Raw genomic sequence first — 18,942 nt, 5'->3', positions numbered from 1 at the left:
CACGCCATATTAAGTACAAAAGCATAGATTACGCTCCTTTTAACAAATCAATTAAGCTTCTTTAAACCAATTTGGAAGGATTAAATCTCCGCTTATGCGTTAAATTTTAGAGAAATGTATCGCGCGTTAACTTTCCCAAAATAGCCAAAATGGCAATCTTTAAACCCCCATAACTTTACGAAAAATGATCACAGGTAAAATATCTTTTCAAATTTAAGCTCAAGACAACAATACTTTTTGAATGGTATAAAAATTCCGTCAAAAAGGAATAGTTTAAAAGTCGAAATTTGTCTGAAGAAGAAAAATCAACCCCGAGCACAAATATTCCGTTACTTTGGTATCGAAAATTCGGAACAATAATATGAGCAAATGAATTGTACGTTCATCAACCCATTTTTCATTGTAATTCAAACTAGTTGAAAGTTCAAACCAATATAACATCCCAAAAATTAATCACTGGTGAAACAATTTTTCATAATTTTGAATAATTTGCACCAATATCTTTCAAACTGTATAAAAAACTTACTTCAAAAATTGATAAACAAAAACTTCGAAACTGGTCTGGAGGAAAAAAACACCCAGAGCGAAAGCATTCCGTGGCTTTTTCTTCTTCGAACTGACAATAGATTCACAGAACTAAAAAAAAATTTATTCTGTTTTACTCATTAGTTTTCACAAGCTCTTGATTTTAAACATCATTTTAAACCCTGGAAATTGAAGGATCACTTTAAGACACAACTGTTGACAAACAGTTTTAATTTGAAAAAACAAGATAAAAAATTGTTTTATTTTTGCAGTGAAATCTAAAAACTAACAAGACTGCTCGTATCAGGGCGAAGCCCTGAATGTTCCGACTGCCTTTTAAGGTTTTATGGAGCAGTAATAACATTTAAAAAAATTAAATATGAAAAAAATTTAAAATTTTTTTTTTAATTTGAAATAAAAATCGTCCCCCCACACGCAATTTCAAGTACAAAAAGATAGATTTAGCTCCTTGTAACAAATCAATTATGGCAAATAAGCTTCTTTCAACCAATTTGGAACGATTTTAATACGGATTAACTCTCCGCTTACGCGTTAATACCGCGAAATATATCGCGTGTTAATTGTCCCAAATTGGCCAAAATGGCAATCTTTAAACCGCCATAACTTTACGAAAAATGATCACAGGTGAAATATCTTTTCAAATTTGAGCTCAGGACAACAATACCGTTTGAATGATATAAAAAAATTCGTCAAAAATGGTTAGTTAAAAAGTCGAAATTTGTCTGAAGAAAAAAAAACCCACCCCGAGCACAAATATTCCGTTACTTTCGCGTCGAAAGTCGGAACGAAAATAGCTTTTGAATATCGAGGTCTATTTTGTCTTATTTTTTCTTCTTTATTGGAGAGTGTAATTTCCTGACTGACTTGCAGTTATCAAATAATGCAGTTGAAGAGATTTTAAAATGAAAAAGAAACAAACCACCAAATTGAAAACTGAGCGTGAACAATTTTTTTCTGAAAAAAAACAGCCTAAGTAACTAATTATTTGCTTCGTTAAATAGAACAAAAAATTGCTGGCCATAAAATAGGCGTCTGTTTTTACTGAGACTAATGCAGCCGTATCATCTATCTTGCGTATTCTGAGGATGCTGATATTGAAGTGCGAACTTTAAATGAATCAGTGCGTATATATTGATTACCTACCGAGAACTGAGGGAAGCAAGACTTGAGACTGGCGTTGGGCTCGTATCCGAAGGAGGGTCCCTCGTGGACCGAAGTTGGCAGGGAGAGTACCTGTCGGAGGTAGTTGTCGAATTTGTTCATGTTCAGACATGAACCCTCCGAGCTGTTGCCGCTGCTCGCAGGGTCACTCACTAGGTTCTCAAACACATCTGAAGCAAATGAAATTTTCCTAGAAAACTAAAAAGGACAAAAATGGTAAGATAGCAGCAATGACGATGTACGGGCAGAATAACTCCGGTGAAAAGTTGTATGGATATTAGTTTAACATTAACATATAGACGCGGAATTCAATAAATAACTATCTTACAAATCTAAAAATGTTTGGTACTCTTTGCCCAGCCTTCTCAATTCATAGTTTTTATTTCATTTTGTAAATTCAGCTTTCAATTCTCCCCACACATTTTGTTAAGTACCGTATGCTAGTCAAAAGTTCGACCAATCAGAATGCAGCAAAATTAGAATTCTCAATACAAATCTCTAGTGCTGATTTGCTGTATTTATTGACAGGTGGTGGAGAATCTTCAGTAGATACCATAAGGGGGAGGGGGGATTGTTTAGTATAAGTAAATCCAAAAAATCTACTTACATTTGAGTTTGTCCACGTACTTTCCCGAACACAGTGTGGATAAAGCCACTTTGATTGATATGACCTTGATTGACCCCGTGCAGTCCGGGTCATATGCGCCCAGTATCCAACCCATCAGCATACTCAGCGACTACAAAAGACAGGAATTAAATTGTCTCAGGCAGCTAGAGAAAAGAATTTAATTTAAATAGGTTATCATCATAGATCACTAGCTCCAGGAGAGCAAGAGATGCACCTGAATAACCATTTTCACGTCACAGTTTGCTGTTAAAAGAATTGCAGAGGCGTATAAATTTCGAGTTTGAGAAAACTGAAAATGCGCCGTACTAAAATGTGTTAGGTAAATGAAAACAAGACTGCTCGTATCATGGCGAAGCCCTGAATGTTCCGACCGCCTCTCAAGGTCTATGGAGCAGTAATAGCATGAAAAATTAACTGTAACAAAAATAAAATGAAGTTAAAATAAAAAATTTGAGACTTGTTGTGAAAATCATCAACCCACTTGCCATAAAAAGTACAAGTGATAAATTTCGCTCGTGGTAACATATCAATTATGCCAAATAATCTACCTTCAACCAATTTGAAACGATTTCTTATACGGATTAAATCTCGGCCTACGCGTTAATAGCGCGAAAAAATTCGCGCCTTAATTGTCCCAAATTTTCCAAAATGGCAATCCTTAAACCCCCATAATTTTACAAAAAATGATCACAAGTGAAATATTTTTTTCCAATTTAAGCTAAAAAAACAATACTTTTTGAATGGTATAATAAAAATCCTGTCGATAATGGCTAGTTAAAAAGTCGAAATTTGTTTGAAGAAAAAACCCATCCCAGGCATAAATATTCCTTTAATTTCGTTACGAAAGTCTGAACAATTACCCTATGCACGGATGAGGGAGAAACGTTTCGTTTTTTGTTTTGAATTTTGCTAACACAAACTGAAGCCTTTTCTAAGTTTTTAAGCTGTTTTAGTCCTTCTTATTTCGGTACAATGTTCTAAAAAAGTCAATACCCTTAAGGTGTTTATACATTTTGAGCTCAAAATCCCAGATAAACTACCGCATAAAAATTGAGGGTAACTGATAATCGTTTTTAATGGTTCTACAACAGTTATTATGCCAAAACATATAATGAGCTTTCAAAATAGAAAACTGAACAATTTATAGGCTGCAAACTACGGCAATGCAGATAAACTCCCGCAGATAAAAATTGATTATATACAGAAAAAACTACAGATCAGTTTGAGTATGAAATCGATTTATCTACGAGCATTTCACGAACGAATTGAATTTTTGTCACCGAAAACAAAAAGATTTTAGTGCCAAAATAATCGATGTTCTTATTCTATAAAACTTATTTATAATCTTTAGATAATATGTATATAGTCAGTATATAAACTTTATTTAAGAAAAACTGTATATACTCTGTGTATAATCTGTTTTAAATCTTTAATTATTTTGTTATATTGTGTAAAAACTATAGTGGATCTAATAATTTCACGTTTAACCAACCAAATTTTGAATTAATAATTGTTTTTTTTCACAGACTTCAGAAAAAATTTGTAATAAAGAGAAAAATTCCTCAGTGATATAGAGCTATACTCACATGAGGAGGAAAGTTTACCGCAAAATTCAAATTTCAAGATTTTCGTCTCAATTTTTGCAACCTAATTATTCCTGCTGCTAAAAAAGTACTATCGTGCAAAGTTTCTTCAAATAAACTACGAAGATCAATTTTTTAATGAAAAAAAAAATCCAAACATTAACTAAGAACAGTTATCTTAGCTGCATGGCATTTCACTTTACTGATTTTCAAAAAATTTTAGATCAAACAACAGCACCAAAATTTAACAAAAAAATTACAATGTACTTATATTCCAATATAATCATATTATCTGGTGGGTGAATCTGTTAAATAAATCAATATATAATCTGTATAAGATATGCAAATAGCTTGTATAAAATTTGTTTGTAGTCTGTATACGATCTGCATATAATATGCATGCAATTTGTTACAAATAAAACAGTTTTACAGTGTTTTGAAAAAAAGGTTGCATAACATCGTGTTTAAAAAACAGACCCTTTGAAAACCACGACGCACAATAATCGATTATTAAAACTAGATAATTAAAGTTTTAGTATATAAAATTACAGCAGATCTTAGCTCTGCATATTTTTTGTAGACAATCAATTTAATTTCATTTTTGTCACTACAGGTTGCCATGCAAAACAGCAATGGAAACTGCAAAAAAAAATTGAGAAAAAAACTATGAAAACACTAAATGAGCAACAAACCGAGAGATTAGTATGCTTATCAAAACTAAACAACAGTCTTGAAAACAACAAGAAATCAGACAGTACATGTTAACACAAAGACCGATATGCCTGCTGAATATTTTGTTAAATTATCAAATGTGGTCAGTTTTAGGAGCATCTACTTCAAACCAACTTGTGGAAAACAGTCTCAGAAGGATTTGATGAAAATTTGATGACAACTGGACGTTGTTTTAACATAAAAAATCTCGGGGAGTCTTTTGAAATTCTCAGAAGAAAAAAGCACGCCAAACCCATGTTTCAGTCATCTTTAGGAAAATCGAAAAAAACCTCTGCAGAGGGAAGATTGTGAACCACTCAAACTAAAATTTTCTTTGATTGTGGCCACCAGATTTATTTGAGAAAAATTACCATCTTTTGCGAAGAAACTCAATCTCATCAAAGGGCAAACAATTGAAAGCGTCAGTTTGTATGCAGTTTTTCGAGAAAGGTACAAATTTAATAACATAATTTCAGTGCGTTTACTTCAGCCTACTTTTGTGTTACTAAAAGCAATGTAACATATGCAATTTCGAGAAAAGCATTCCAAACTTGAATTGATATGTAATTCTTTCGTTTAATTTCGTTTTTCTTATTTAATTTTTGAGACAAAAAAATCTCTTAGAAAAATTTTTGCTCATGAAAAAATCTTTTGTTTCTCATTCAAAAAACGGCCCGGAGGCAAGTGCATTAATATTTCCGCATAAAAAAGAAGTTTATATGAAGCGTAGGTTGGAGAAACATCCTATCTTCTAGAGTGTCAGAGATGTTACGAATACAAATTAATAGCTTCTTCATTAAAAAATCCTTTGACACCTTAGTCCTATAAATTGAAAAAATTGAAAAAATAAACCCATTTTTCATTAATAACTGGGTTCTTGAGGTATCTCAAAATTTTTCAGCAAAATTTATTTCTGTAAAATCAATAATTTGCACTACTATAAAAGAGTAATAATTGAAACTAATGTACAGTTTCAGCACGGGAACCTTACAGCCTTTTGGCTAAATATTGCTATTAGTTGATTTTTTGCTTGCCCAAAAAATTCAAGATTGTTTTCCTAAGAAATAATTTCTTACGTATCCAGAATCAAAAAGCTGTTTTAAAAGTTTTCACAGATGATGAATGCCATCAATAATATATTGGGTTTTTGAGATCTCTCAAAATTTTCTTCAGAACACATTTCTGTGAAATCGATAATTTGCACTAGTATAAAAGAGTAATAATTGAAATTAAAGTAGTTTCAACACAGGAAACTTACAGCCTTTCTTCAAAAATTGCATTGAATTGATTTTTTGCTGACGCAAAAAATTCAAGGTTGTTTGCCTAAGGAATATTTTTTTACGTATCCAGAAATAAAAAGCTGTTTAAAAAGTTTTCATAGATGAATGCCATCAAGAGATGCAGACAAAATTAAGTTATGACTGCAATTTTTCTAAGCAATTGTGATTACGTTTACAAAACCTTGAAAAAAAACTAAGATTGCATATTATTTCAAAGTTTTCTCTGTTAAATCGTAACTGCAATGCCAAATATCAATTTTTTATAGTAATACAAATTGTGTTTCATTTTGATGTACAAATTTTAAAAGACTTCAAAAAAAATGAATAAAAAAATTGATGGTAAAATCGTCACTTCTTGTCTTATTACCTTCCCCTCACAAAGAAGCTAAGGAATATATATGCTCGAGGGGGTTTTTTATTCAGATCAATTTTGAAAAGAGTATTTTTTCTCGGGGGATCGATCGTTAGATCATCGTGGTCTCCACTGCTTGCGCACATCACTATTTTAACGAGCCACTAGTGTTGCTAAACTGCTAAACTGGTTCGGGAAAACTAACGCGACTCATTTATGCGTGGTGATTTATCCCGCACTACTTCAATTTGATCTTATCAGACTAATTTTTATATTTCATGCAGGCGCGGATTTAGAGGGGGAGCGGACGCCCCCCCCCCTTCTACCCTCTCATGGATTGACCCCCTACCGACCCAAAGGGTCCACCCTTTGGTACTATTTAAGAAATCCATTTATGGCCGACCGACCCTAAAGTTTTTCTTAAGGCGCCTTTGGCGCCAATGTATACTATTTTTGAGGGGGAGCGCGCGAGAAGAAAATCCTAGATGCGCCCCCTGATCTTTTCTGGCCAATTTCAGGAAAATTACCTCAAAAATGAATACTTTCCAATAACAACCGGAAAAATTAATGCAATTGGACAATTTAGTGAACATTTTTTCATGTTTATATGCAAATACTCCTGAGCCTGAACGGAGGGAAAACCTAAAGAAGTGTGCAACACTAGCCTGATCTACATTCAACTGATGAGTAGAGGGGAGTCGTTTGTTCAAATAGTAGTAGACGGTGGAGAGGGTTGACTCTAGTTTGCCCACAGACACTTCGCTGTCTCCATTCAAGGCGTCCCCGTGTAAGTTGTTCTCCCGGAATGCCTCAATGACGTTGTAAATGTCCACTAAGTGAACTGTAGCAAAAAGCGACAAACTAAATTTGCAAAGTTTCAAATATTTCGATATAAATAATTAGAGAAAAAAGCAGAAAGAGCAGATATTGTCAAAATAGTCGATTATGTTCCAACCCATATCGCTTTGTCAATATTTAGAGAAAAAAATAAGAAAACCAATTTCGTCCCGTCTTGGCTCAAAAAGTCACAAAACGATGGTTTCAATTCCTTTTTCTCGACGTCGGAGAAAATATTGGCACTTATTTTACATCTGTGACTTGGGTTCAAATATCATACATTGCATGACCTTCTCTTGAAAAAAACGCCCAAAAAGCAAGACGCTTAAGACTTTCTGTGGTCAGAACCAAAAAAAACTATTTTAATTTTGATTATTTTGTCCTAATTTTTCTATAACCTAAATTTTAGCTTTAAAAGAAATAAATGACTCACAATAAACTTTCTTCTGGATAAAGCGGAGCTTGCAGGCTGTTCGGTAAGTGGCGAAACGGATCTTGTCGAAATTCTGGGATTCTGAAACAAAGTATGTTTTAGATCAAGAATTCGAATTCTGCTACCCAACTTTTTTTTCCTTGAAAAATAGCGGTAAGAAGAACTTTTCGTCTTCATTTCTTAATCAAAAGTTTTGAAGAAGAAATAAAAATTTAAATTAGAGGTAGTTCGCATAAATGGCCTGAATCTCGTGTGGCAATTTTTCTTTGATGGAGAAACGGGGTCAAGTATACACTCACTCAGTTCTGTGTGAAGTTGTTCTCTGTCTATAAGGGGCCATTGGGATCCAACGTCTCCACCAGACCTACAACAAAAAATCAGGAATTAACAAAAACCTACACCAAAAAACTATTGTGTCAAATAGAAGAGCTATATTTAAGTAAAAAAGCAATATTTGTTAATTTTAACGAACATGTATTGACAAATAAGGAATCAATTGGAATCTTCCAAATACTTTTCTGATCTTTTCTTGAAGCCATTCTTAGATGCATTCGCCCCAATTCTTAAAACTAGCGCCAAAAAAAATCAAACCAAACGTCATTGAACAACAAAAAGCAAAAAAAAATCATTCAAAACTTAATAATATCAAAACTTGATCGATGCGCATACGTCATATCAAATACTGTTCTGCACTTATTCGGCATCCTTTGGATCCTTCCTCTAGAAGGACGGATCAAACTAGTTGCATGTTGCCAATTCTCGCTTGTCAGCTTAACGTGCATCGGGAGACCCGACAACTTGGTATCCGGCTCCAATGTTGCGTCACCGTTCGGAGAGTGGTGATCTGAGCTCTTTTTAGAAGCGTCTGAAGAGTGTTCCAAGGTTATCGACAGATCCCGACCTTCGACAGTAGGAAATGGAAGCAAGGGACGTCGCTCGGGAACCAAGGGAGTCCCGCTGTTGGTCTTCCGAAGCGTAGCATGGTTCTCTGACTTACTCGCCGTGGCACTATTAGGATGTTGCTGAGGTGGTATTGGAATCGGGCTCAGACAGTTTACAATAGCTGCTGACCATGGACGTTCGTTTAGTAACGAAAAGTTTGGCATTTTATGCCTCTTTTCGACTGTTCAATTAAAAGTGAAGTTTCTTTGGAGCAGGGCTATATACTAGTAATCATCAAAGACAACGGGTTGAAATTAAGTTCAATATAAATACAGTTCACTGAACATGAAGGTCTGCAACTTGAAGGCACAAAAAGAGATTCAAAGTCACTTAGCATTCGTTACAATATCACCGAGAAACTTAATTCAAACGGTAGTGTCAACAAGACGACATTTACACTACAATTAGAAATTACGCGTGACGTTTGATTATAAATTGTGAATTCTGTTTAGAATTCCACTATAAACACAGTTGTGTGGTAATAACAAAGTTATTATTCCATTATAACAATTCCCCTAATCTGGTTGAAGGTACCGGTTAACGCAAGACGGGATTCTTTCTGTGTTCGGAACTACCAGGTATTTATGAGTTTTTCGAACTTTCAAAGAAGGGTGCTTGAGCAGACCTCAAGAAATTTTGGCAGGATTATAAATTTTGGGAATAGTATTTTGTATAAGTGGTAACCGGAATACAATATTAGTTCTACAAGGTTGCAAGTAGTTTGTTCAGGGCGGGTTTTGAAACTGAAGTTAGTCGGGAAGGGTTGTATTGATTATTACCGCTACCATTTCACCTTAACTTGGGCATAAAATTAATGCAACGAATGGCTGGAGATTTCAGGCTAAAATATTCCCAATTTATCGGATTAAATTCGGGAAGGTAACTCAGATTCCGGCCTCTGAAGTTAAGCGCTCATCCCTTGCACGTTGATTGACAACAGGTATTAAAGCACAAATAAATGATAAGTTAAGACTTAATTTGGTTTTACGACAGAAAATTATTCCAAGGCGGCCGCGAGGACTTAAAAATATCGGCTAAATTCAGAATATCAAATTTAAGCAACACAGTTTATAGGAAACTGGCGAATATTTTGTTTCATTCCGACCACCATGCGTATCTATAATTTTCTGATAAAAATGGAAACTGTGGTAATAAATGGATCGGATATAATTTATTATCTCTAAATTTTTAGAAGTCTGAGACATAAAAATCGCAACGCGTTTTGAAATATCATATGCTGCAAAAAGGAAGCGATAAATCGCATCATAGAAAGACCATAAAAATCTGCTACTAAAATTGGCAAAAGTTTGTTTTAAATCAGATAGCTCAATCTGGTATCAAAAAAAGTGAAATAAGAAGTTATAAGCAGCACAGTTCAGCTTTGAATTTGTTTATAGGCTTTTAAAAATTTTTCTGACATATTTTAAGAAAGGGGATAAAAATATGCAACAATACTGCAATTTAAAATCTCATCTAACCGACTTATTTGAGTAATAGATAAATTTTATTCAGCATATGCAGCCCAGCTTTTTCTTAAGGTTTGTTTCAGTCCAACTTTTAAAACTTCAGAGAAAAACTAATTCAACAAGACTGCTCCTATCAAGGCAAAGCCCTGAATGTTCCGACTGCCTTTTCAGGTCGTCTATGGAGCAGTAAAAACATGAAAAAATTAAATTTAAACAAAAAACAAAAGAAATTTTTCTCTTTCGAATTTGAGATTTTTATGAAAATCATCCCCCACACGCCATATAAAATACAAAAAGATAAATTTCGCTGATACTAATAAATCAGTTCTGGCAAATGAGCTTCCTTCAACCAATTTGGAACGATTTCTAAGACGTATTAAATCTCCGCTTACGCGTTAATAGCGCGAAATATATCGCGCGTTAATTGTCCTAAATTGGCCAAAATAGCAATCATTAAACACCCATAACCTTACGAAAAATGATCACAGGTGAAATATCTTTTCAAATTCAAACCAAGGATAACAATACCTTTTGAAAGTAATTTTTGTCGAAATGGCTAGTCAAAAATTCGAAATTTGTTTGAAGAAAAAAAAAACACCCGGACAACAAATATTCCGTTACTTTCGTTTCGAAAGGTGGAACAATAATAAAGAGAAGCCGTGGCAAAGTGAATATTTGCAAAGTTATGCTATTTGCCTCACTTAGTCATTGCTTTGTGATAAAACAAACAATTCAATTGAGGACAAAGAAACAATCTTGCTCGTTTATCAGGGCGAAGCCCTGAAAGTTCCGACCTAACCCATAATTCATATCAAATAGTTTTTTGGAAACGAAAATCTTGAAAACCTATAACTATTTGACAATATCAAAGGGTGAAACTTTGAGACATGTGAAAGTAATTCGACCGATCCAATTAGCGAGCCTCATTTCAATTTGGGACGATTTTGTTGTGGTATAAAATTCGCCACGCATAAATAGTTCGCGTTACGCTCTCAACAATATGAACAAAGTCTTCAAAGCACGCAAAATTTAGTCCATAACATAGCTAATTTGGCCATTTTCAAACCACCAAGCTTTACAAAAGTAAGTGGAGGTAAAAACATCTTTTTAATATTGAACTCAGAAAGTCAATATCTTCAATGGGGTATAAAAAAATTTTGTTGAAAACGTTTATTTCGATCGGCGAACATTTACTGAGTAAAAAAACCACACCGAGCATTAAACTTCCGCTTCCTTCAAAAGTCGGAATAATAAGAATTTTGAATAAGCCTTGAATTTTCCGACCGCTTTTAATTTCTAGGAATAGTTTGAATTAAAACAATTGATAAAGTTTTCTATAAAAAAATTCAACCAAATTTTTTGAAGTTTTCTTTAAAGTTTGACACCCCACACGCTGGTAAAATTTAAAATGATACATTTTGCTTTGTTACAATAAACTGAATAGACTAAAAATCTTGCCTCAATCCTATTTGGACTAATTTCTAAGACGGATTAAATCTCCGCTTGCGCGTCAATAGCATGAAAAATATTGCGCAGTAATTGTCCCAAATTAATTAAATCCCTAGCCTTGAAAACCCCATATTTTTCCAAAAAAGGTGAAATATCAGTTTAAAACTAATCTCAAAATCATAATACGTTTTGGATGATTTTAACAAATTTCGTCATTTTTTTTTCAAAATGGTCAGAACAATAATGAAAAAACTTTGAGTTATTAACAATGTCAATTGTATGAAACAACCCAATTTGGTGCTGTTCTTGATATTTACAGCAAATAGTTTTATAGCAGTTCAAACTTTCGAACAAACTAACGGAAATCTTATGCTACTATCTTTTCTCTAAGCAAAACTCGAATACCAAAATTACAGAATCTGCATATTTTTTCACCCAATCGAGGATACCGCCTTGTTGTAGCAAAACACTTGCAATCATTTTCAGGAATAAACAAATTTTCTGAACAGTTTTATATGCCATTCATATCCATGGTCTACAATGATCCACTCGCAGGCATAGTTTAAACAAGACTGCTCGTATCAAGGCAAAGCCCTGAATGTTCCGACTGCCTTTTAAGGTTTTTGGAGCAGTAAAATCATTAGAAAAAAATTTAATGTAATAAAATGAAATGAAATTTTTTTTTTCTCTAAAATTTGAAATTTTCTCTGAAAATCATCACCCCACACGCCATATAATTTACAAAAGAATAGATTTCGCGTTATATTAATAGCGCGAAATATATCGCGCGTTAGTTGTCCCAAATTGGCTAAAATAGCCAAAATGGCTACCTTTAAATCCCCATAACTTTTTGAAAAATGTTCACAGGTAAAATATCTTTTCAAATTTAAGCTCAGGACAACAATACCTTTCGAATTATATTTAAAAATTTTGGTCAAAAATGGCTAGTTAAAAAGGCGAAATTTGTCTGAAGAAAAAAATCCACCCCGAGCACAAATGTTCTATTACTTTCGTATCGAAAGTCGAAACAACAAGACTGCTCTGCTCGTATATCAGAACGAAGCCGTGAGTATTCTCACTGTCACTAACTCGTTTTGATCAGTGTTTGTAGGATTTTTTTTCGTTAAACCATAAAATTGTACTACCAATATCAAATGTGAAATGCCAAAACTTGTGTCAAATTAAAAGGACCAATTATTTTGCCTCAATTCAGTTTGCAATTGTTATCAGCGCGCAATAAATTTTTCCGTAAAAACTTTTCGTATTGAAACTTTTGAGTACTAATCGAGAAGCTGCCGATTGCATTTTGTCAATTGCAAGCACACTGGCTTTGCAATCAGAAAATTTCCGGATTGATACTCGCGCTTTTAATTTTCATTGTAAAAATAATCTGAATAAAAAAACCACCCTATGCCTTTATGATCATCATTTTAAATGAAAGATGGAATAATGAACGCGGAGTTTGCGCTTAAAATTTACTCTAAATGTTGTGCTTCCTTACCGATAATTCTTTTTTAATAAAAAAATGTTCTGCAAAAAAAGAAAACATTTTGGCGGAAGAATCCAAGGTGACCGCTCGCCAGGCGAAGATTATTATTAGTTTGATAATTTTCCTTGTGACGAAGAAATCACTCGACCTAATGAGTTTTCGCTTTGTTCGTTGGTATACTTTTTTGGCAATTTGAGAAATAATCATCTAAGTTTGCATCTATGGAAGTATCAAAATCGGTTGTCAAATGCTTATTGGTTTTTCCGAATTTGTTCTAAATTCTGAAAAATTTAGAAAACAGCAAAGAAAAATGTCACCTTTATCAAGTATTTTGGTGGCTTTGGTTTTCTCTTTAAAAAGTATGAAAACACCTTTCACATGTTTATTTAGTTAACCTACAAAAGACGGCTAAATTTCTCTATATATTCCCCAAAGTTTATATAAAAAGCCATCATCGATTCACTTCGCACCAGAACTCGATATTCGCTCAGGTATAAATGACATGTGTTTACTTTGAAATCACTACAGTTTCCATTAGACGATGAAAAACAACACATCAAACAAACAGCCTGAAAAAAGACATTTCCCCGTATTATCAGCGTCTTACTGAGTATTTCGGCTATCTGACTAACTTTTATATCTATACTGTGCGCCATCAATTTAAGGTCGACCAACCCATATTATTATATAGTAACACCGCCGATGTGATCACAATTTGATAAAGGAGGCTCGGCAAAAACGCAACGTTTCGGTCATAGCCTTGCAAAGTACCGGGAATTTTGCATAAATTAGTTTGCGACTGCGTCATAAGCTTTTTGAAAAGACGCGGCAGAGTGTTCGAGACGTGATTGAAAAACCAATTGGAAATACCCCCTTCCGCTCTTGCTTTAAATGAATTCAGGTCAAATTTTGCTCACTTCAAATCGAGTTTAGTTCTTTGATTATTTTATACCAACACTAGAACCAAACATCTCTTGTTTAAAGAGAAAGCAGAGCAAATTATGAAAAAGTGGGAAAATAACTTTAAAAATTACTTACGTGAAAGAGGAAATGACACTTCCACTTATCATCTTTCTCCTCATTAGCGGACTGACTGATTTTGACACGCGGCTTCGCAGCGACATTTCAGCCCAATTAAGCCACCAAATCGGATGAAAGTTATAATTTCAAGATATTTGTTAATGCTAGCTGCAGTAAACAGCAAAAAAGAGAAATTTCTGAGCAACGAATTGTATAAGTAACGTTTAAACAGGCCACAAAATGGTTCTGCTCGTTAGGTGCTTTTGATTGGGAACTTCTTTGAAAAAGATTCTATTAAAATGTGCTCCCAGTGCAGGTAGTTGATTGATAGGCGCTGATAAAATGACGTATTTGTATTGATTTTTTATGTGAAGTTTTGAACCATGTGGCCGGTTGCTCACAAAAGTTCACGTCAAATAACTTACGATATCATTTGTTTTTAGCGCAGGCAAAAACCCAAGTAGCTTAAATGCGTGACGCTTTCAAACTGAAATAAAAGTACTTTTTGCCATTAAGCAAATAAGTCGAAAATGGGTTGGGACTTGGAATAAAAATGCTAACAAAAAGGGGGTAAGATAATACTTAAAAGTTGAGATGAATACACTTAGTGCGTGACAAAAGGGTAAAATGGGCGGAATTTGGACAAATCAAAGATGGGACTTCACTTAAGGAAAAGCAATACTGCGGAATGAAAATTTTCACTTTCCTTCACAGTTAAACAGTTTGAAGCGGAAGTTGTTAAGCTCAAGTGTATGGATCAAAAGTGCGAAGTCACACTTTTTAAATCAGGTTTCCATTTTAATCAGAAAAGTTATTTTTATGAGTTCTTTTGTTTCGAAAAATCGGGCTTCAAAGGATCAATCTTCATGACAAAAATGATCGACGTATTCGATTTGACTTCCATATTTGTCAGATATAAAAAACAATGTGAATGTTTTAAAGCCAAAGTGGAAAGACATAAATCGAAATTGATGAGCGTTTTTAATTCAAAACATCGGCGAATACTAGAGTCATTTTTTGTATCATTTGTAGAAAAAAAAAACTAAAGCGTTTTCAAGTTGGTACAAGTTGGTTTGTTGCAAAATTTTGCCATTGAAATATTTAACAAAGATACGCATGAATATTGAACAATGACCAAAAATATGAGTTTTAGGAGCTAAACAGAAGGAAGTAATGTTTGTACTATAATGGATATTGTGAATGTTGTTCACTGACTTCCTTATGCCTTTTTTCAATCAACTATGACATCAAAACTGAGAGCTATTCCAAATATATTTTTAATATTGCGTCTCTCCCGTAGCTATTTTAGTAAATACCTTCTATCGACAAAGAATTTGTATCAGTTTGACGCATAGTAGCTGTATTTGAAACTGGTGCAATCTTAAGGATTTTTTCTAAATTACTTCAGGCATTTTTGCCATTTTCAGAGCGCGTGCGTGTCTGGCGTATATACAAATTTTCTACATGCCTGCCGCTTTTGAAGGATAGAGATAAAAAATTAATCAATAAAAGCTCTCTGTTTTATTGCTATGCTTCTATTTCAAAAGCCCTAAGAACACGCAACGGTGCAAATACACACATACCATAGGGAGCTGTGCAAAAAATATATAGCTGCGATGACAATTCCATGGATGTTCTTTTGTCATTTAAGAGGGCGTAAATCTGACCATGCGATCAACAGTCTGCGAAGTATATTGAACTTTTTTGTTTTATGGGTATCATAAATGAGGTTTTATAGATACCATATATCACAAGACCAAACAACAATATTCTCCAAATTCTACCGTGTGTACCGGGTGTAAAAAGAAATACTTAGAAAAAGGTATATCATTTATGTTATTTAATTATATGCACTCGGTTTTTGATTTTGTCTGTTTGAAGAGCAAACTGACTTAGGGTTATGTTTGAGATTTTTGTAATGTTATGGCATTTTTCCTGTTATAATAGGATTGAAATTTTATGCCTACAACAAAAATTGCTTAGAAAAGTTCCTAAGAGCTATAGACAGTATGATGCGGAGAATGCTTTAGTGTGGCACCTCCTCGAGTGGTGTAGTCCTTTACGGTGTGGTCCGCAGTAATCGGATCTACCCCGGTGCATCCTGGGGAATTGGTCTGAGCTTTTGAACTGTCGGGTAGGTATTTGTATTTCCTGTCTGCCTGCGCGTTATACTGTGTGGAGTTTGCAGTATAACACCGACGGTTCATCAAACGAGGCCAATTCTGCTAGCGTCACACGCCGCATTGCCCAGTGCTTAGAGACGTAGGTGCGAACCAAGGGGAGCGTTGCTTCGGCAAATGTGAGCCTTGGGGGATACCCGACATCTTTGTATTTGCGCATGCCCCTCCTGTCATTGGTCTAACCAATGGCGGGTTTCCCGTACGTCTATCAACACTTTGTGCGGCTTCGTGTTCGGCGAAGGTCTATGCTTGCATAGTCGTGTAAAAACCCTTCTGTTTAAAGGAGTTTTAGGGATACTCTTCCCTCAAAGCGGTAGCTATGTTCTATAGTTACTGGCGATTGTTAAAGGATCTTAAGTTGCCGGTTAGTATGGACCCGAATGCTGACAGCGGGTTATCGGTTTTTCCTAGCTGTCTGTTAGTAGGGGAAAGAAAGCTGGCGATACGAGATTCCTGCCCAAGTAGTGCATGAGCTATGCTCATCGGTCTAAGCCAAAGACCTCGATCTAAGCCAGAGACCTTTTAAGTTATCCCTGTGGGTTATCTATGATGACCATGGGCCAACGAGTGGGATTGAATAGGAGTGGTGCCCCTATAGGATCCAAGCTGGTCACGTAAGGTGGGATGTCGTATGCACTACAAGCTCCCTTTAAGTGACCAGGTAGCAAGAGTATCCGACTCATCTCAGCATGGCTAGGATAAGCTACGGGACGCACTGTGTGCGTCGGGGTCCGCTGAGATATATATACTTAGAAAAAGGTATATCATTTATGTTATTTAATTATATGCACTCGGAAAACTATTCGGTTTTTGATTTTCAAGAGCAAACTGACTTAGGGTTTACTTTGAGATTTTTGTAATGTTAAGGCATTTTCCTGGTATAATAGGATTGAAATTTTATGCCTACAACAAAAATTGCTTAGAAAAGTTCCTAAGAGCTATAGACAGTATGATGCGGAGAATTGGCATTAAAAACAAATGTAGTTGAAAAACTCAGCTCATCCCAGTAAAAAATTACGGAAAAATTCATTTTCAAAATATAAAAGGAATTTTTTAAACATTTTAAGATTGCTATTGAATGAGATGTCGGAGAAGGCGAAAAACGGCTCAAGTTTTGCCACAAAAAGTATAGCAAAATGTGGTTTCGATTGAGAAAGTAATAAGAGTAAGAACAAAATTAACAAGATTGCTCGTATCAGGACAAAGCCCTGAATGTTCCGACTGCCTTTTTTGGTTTATGGAGCAGTAATAACATTTAAAAATTAAAAGAAAAAAAACAGAAAGAAAATTTTTTTTTCTTAAATATGAAACTTTTTGTGAAAATCATCCACCCACACGCCATATGAAATACGAAGTGATAGATTTCGCTCGTGGTAACAAATCAATTATGGCGAATAAGCTTCTTTCAACCAATTTGGAACGGTTTCTTATACGGATTACGTGTTAATAGCGCGAAAAAATTCGCGCCTTAATTGTACCAAAGTGGCCCAAATGGCAATCTTTAAACCCCCGTAACTTTACGAAAAATGATCACAGATGAAATTTATTTTCAAATTTAAGCTCAGAACAACAGTAGCTTTCGAATGATTTATAAATTTTTGGTCAAAAATGGCTAGCTAAAAAGTCAAAATTTGTATGAAGAAAAAAAACCCACCCCGAGCACAAATATTCCGTTACTTTCGTATCGAAAGTCGGAACAATAAACCTAAAAAGCGCGGAACGTATACCTTTACAGTAGTACAGCAATTGAGGTTGAAAGACAGCCGTGACATATAAAGAAAGTTCTAAGCTAGTTGAAGCATGGTCAAGTTTACGATTCCAAGAATTTTGAATTAGATTTTGCAACATATTTGATTGCGAGTAAGTTTTTTAAATTGAGATTTTTGTGAGAACATCACCCCACACCTCATATATACTACAAAGTGATAGATTTTGCTCTTATTAACAAATCAAATATGGCATATAAGCTTTCTGAACCAATTTGGAACAATTTTTAAGACGGGTTAAATCTCGCTTACGCGTTAATAGCGCGAAAAAAATTGCGCGTTAATTGTCCCAAATTGGCCAAAAGGGCAATATTTAAACCCTTGTAACTCTACAAAAAATGATCACAGGTAAAAATATCTTTTCAAATTTGAGCTCAGGACAACAATACCTTTCGAATGATAAAAAAAATTCCGTCAAAAATGGCTAGTTAAAAAGTCGAAATTTGTCTGAAGAAACAAAAAACCACCTCGAACACAAATATTCCGTTACTTTCGTATCGAAAGTCGGAACAACCATAATAGCTATAATAATGATTATAACAATCATAATCATCATAATAATAATAACAATAATAATCATAATAAAATGTTTCCAGTTCGCGTGCGCATTGATTGATATAAATTAAATAAATGATCGCCTGAAGAACCGTGATTTTCCTCTGGATTTACACAGAAAAAAGTGTTATGAAAAATTTCGAAAAGTAATTAAATATTTACACTTTAATTTTTAATTTATAAAAAAGTTTTTACTGCTTTAAGAAAAACAGGTTTAAAAGATAAGGCTAAAAGTAGTGTTCTCGATGAAAATAAAATTTCCTTCTCTAATCTGTATTTCCAATCAACATTTTCCCGCTTTTTTTTCATTTTTTGTTTCATTTTCAGCTGTTTTTTTTTATTTTGTCGCCAATTTAATTACCTCTCCTCAGCAAAGAAAAAAAATTGGGAAAAATATGAAAAAAATGTGAACAGAATTTTAAAATTAAAACAATACTTGTGTTAAAAATATTTTGTTGGAAAAAATTTGAAATAAAAACAAAATTTGGATCAAAAATTGGTCGCAAAAAAATCGATTTTATTGCCATTAGCACTTCAACCGTTT

General features: G+C 34.2%; 2 protein-coding genes across 12 annotated transcripts in view; one reads left to right on the top strand and one right to left on the bottom strand.

Moving 5' to 3' along the window:
- LOC134850907 (torsin-like protein) overlaps positions 1-18,942 on the top strand; it is a 442,884-nt gene that overhangs the window by 252,038 nt on the left and 171,904 nt on the right. The gene's annotated exons all lie outside the window — the stretch shown is intronic.
- LOC134850905 (dystrobrevin beta-like) overlaps positions 1-18,942 on the bottom strand; it is a 126,497-nt gene that overhangs the window by 47,023 nt on the left and 60,532 nt on the right. For 7 of the 9 annotated variants that reach the window (XM_063866691.1, XM_063866690.1, XM_063866689.1 and 4 more), the window contains 5 exons: positions 7,831-7,895; positions 7,532-7,612; positions 6,927-7,102; positions 2,315-2,444; positions 1,690-1,877 (listed from right to left, as the gene is read on the bottom strand). In XM_063866691.1, coding sequence (XP_063722761.1) covers positions 1,690-1,877; positions 2,315-2,444; positions 6,927-7,102; positions 7,532-7,612; positions 7,831-7,895 — 640 coding nt within the window. Of the gene's footprint in view, positions 1-1,689; positions 1,878-2,314; positions 2,445-6,926; positions 7,103-7,531; positions 7,613-7,830; positions 7,896-8,200; positions 8,220-13,915; positions 15,240-18,942 lie in introns of those variants that run through there. The other 2 variants (XM_063866692.1, XM_063866696.1) reach the window with 2 other exon arrangements.

This window comes from Symsagittifera roscoffensis, chromosome 7 (genome assembly GCF_963678635.1).
Source record: "Symsagittifera roscoffensis chromosome 7, txSymRosc1.1, whole genome shotgun sequence".
Taxonomy (NCBI): Eukaryota; Metazoa; Xenacoelomorpha; order Acoela; family Convolutidae; genus Symsagittifera; species Symsagittifera roscoffensis.
Note: the sequence above shows the minus strand (reverse complement) of the source record. Positions and strands in the feature narration are given on the sequence as shown.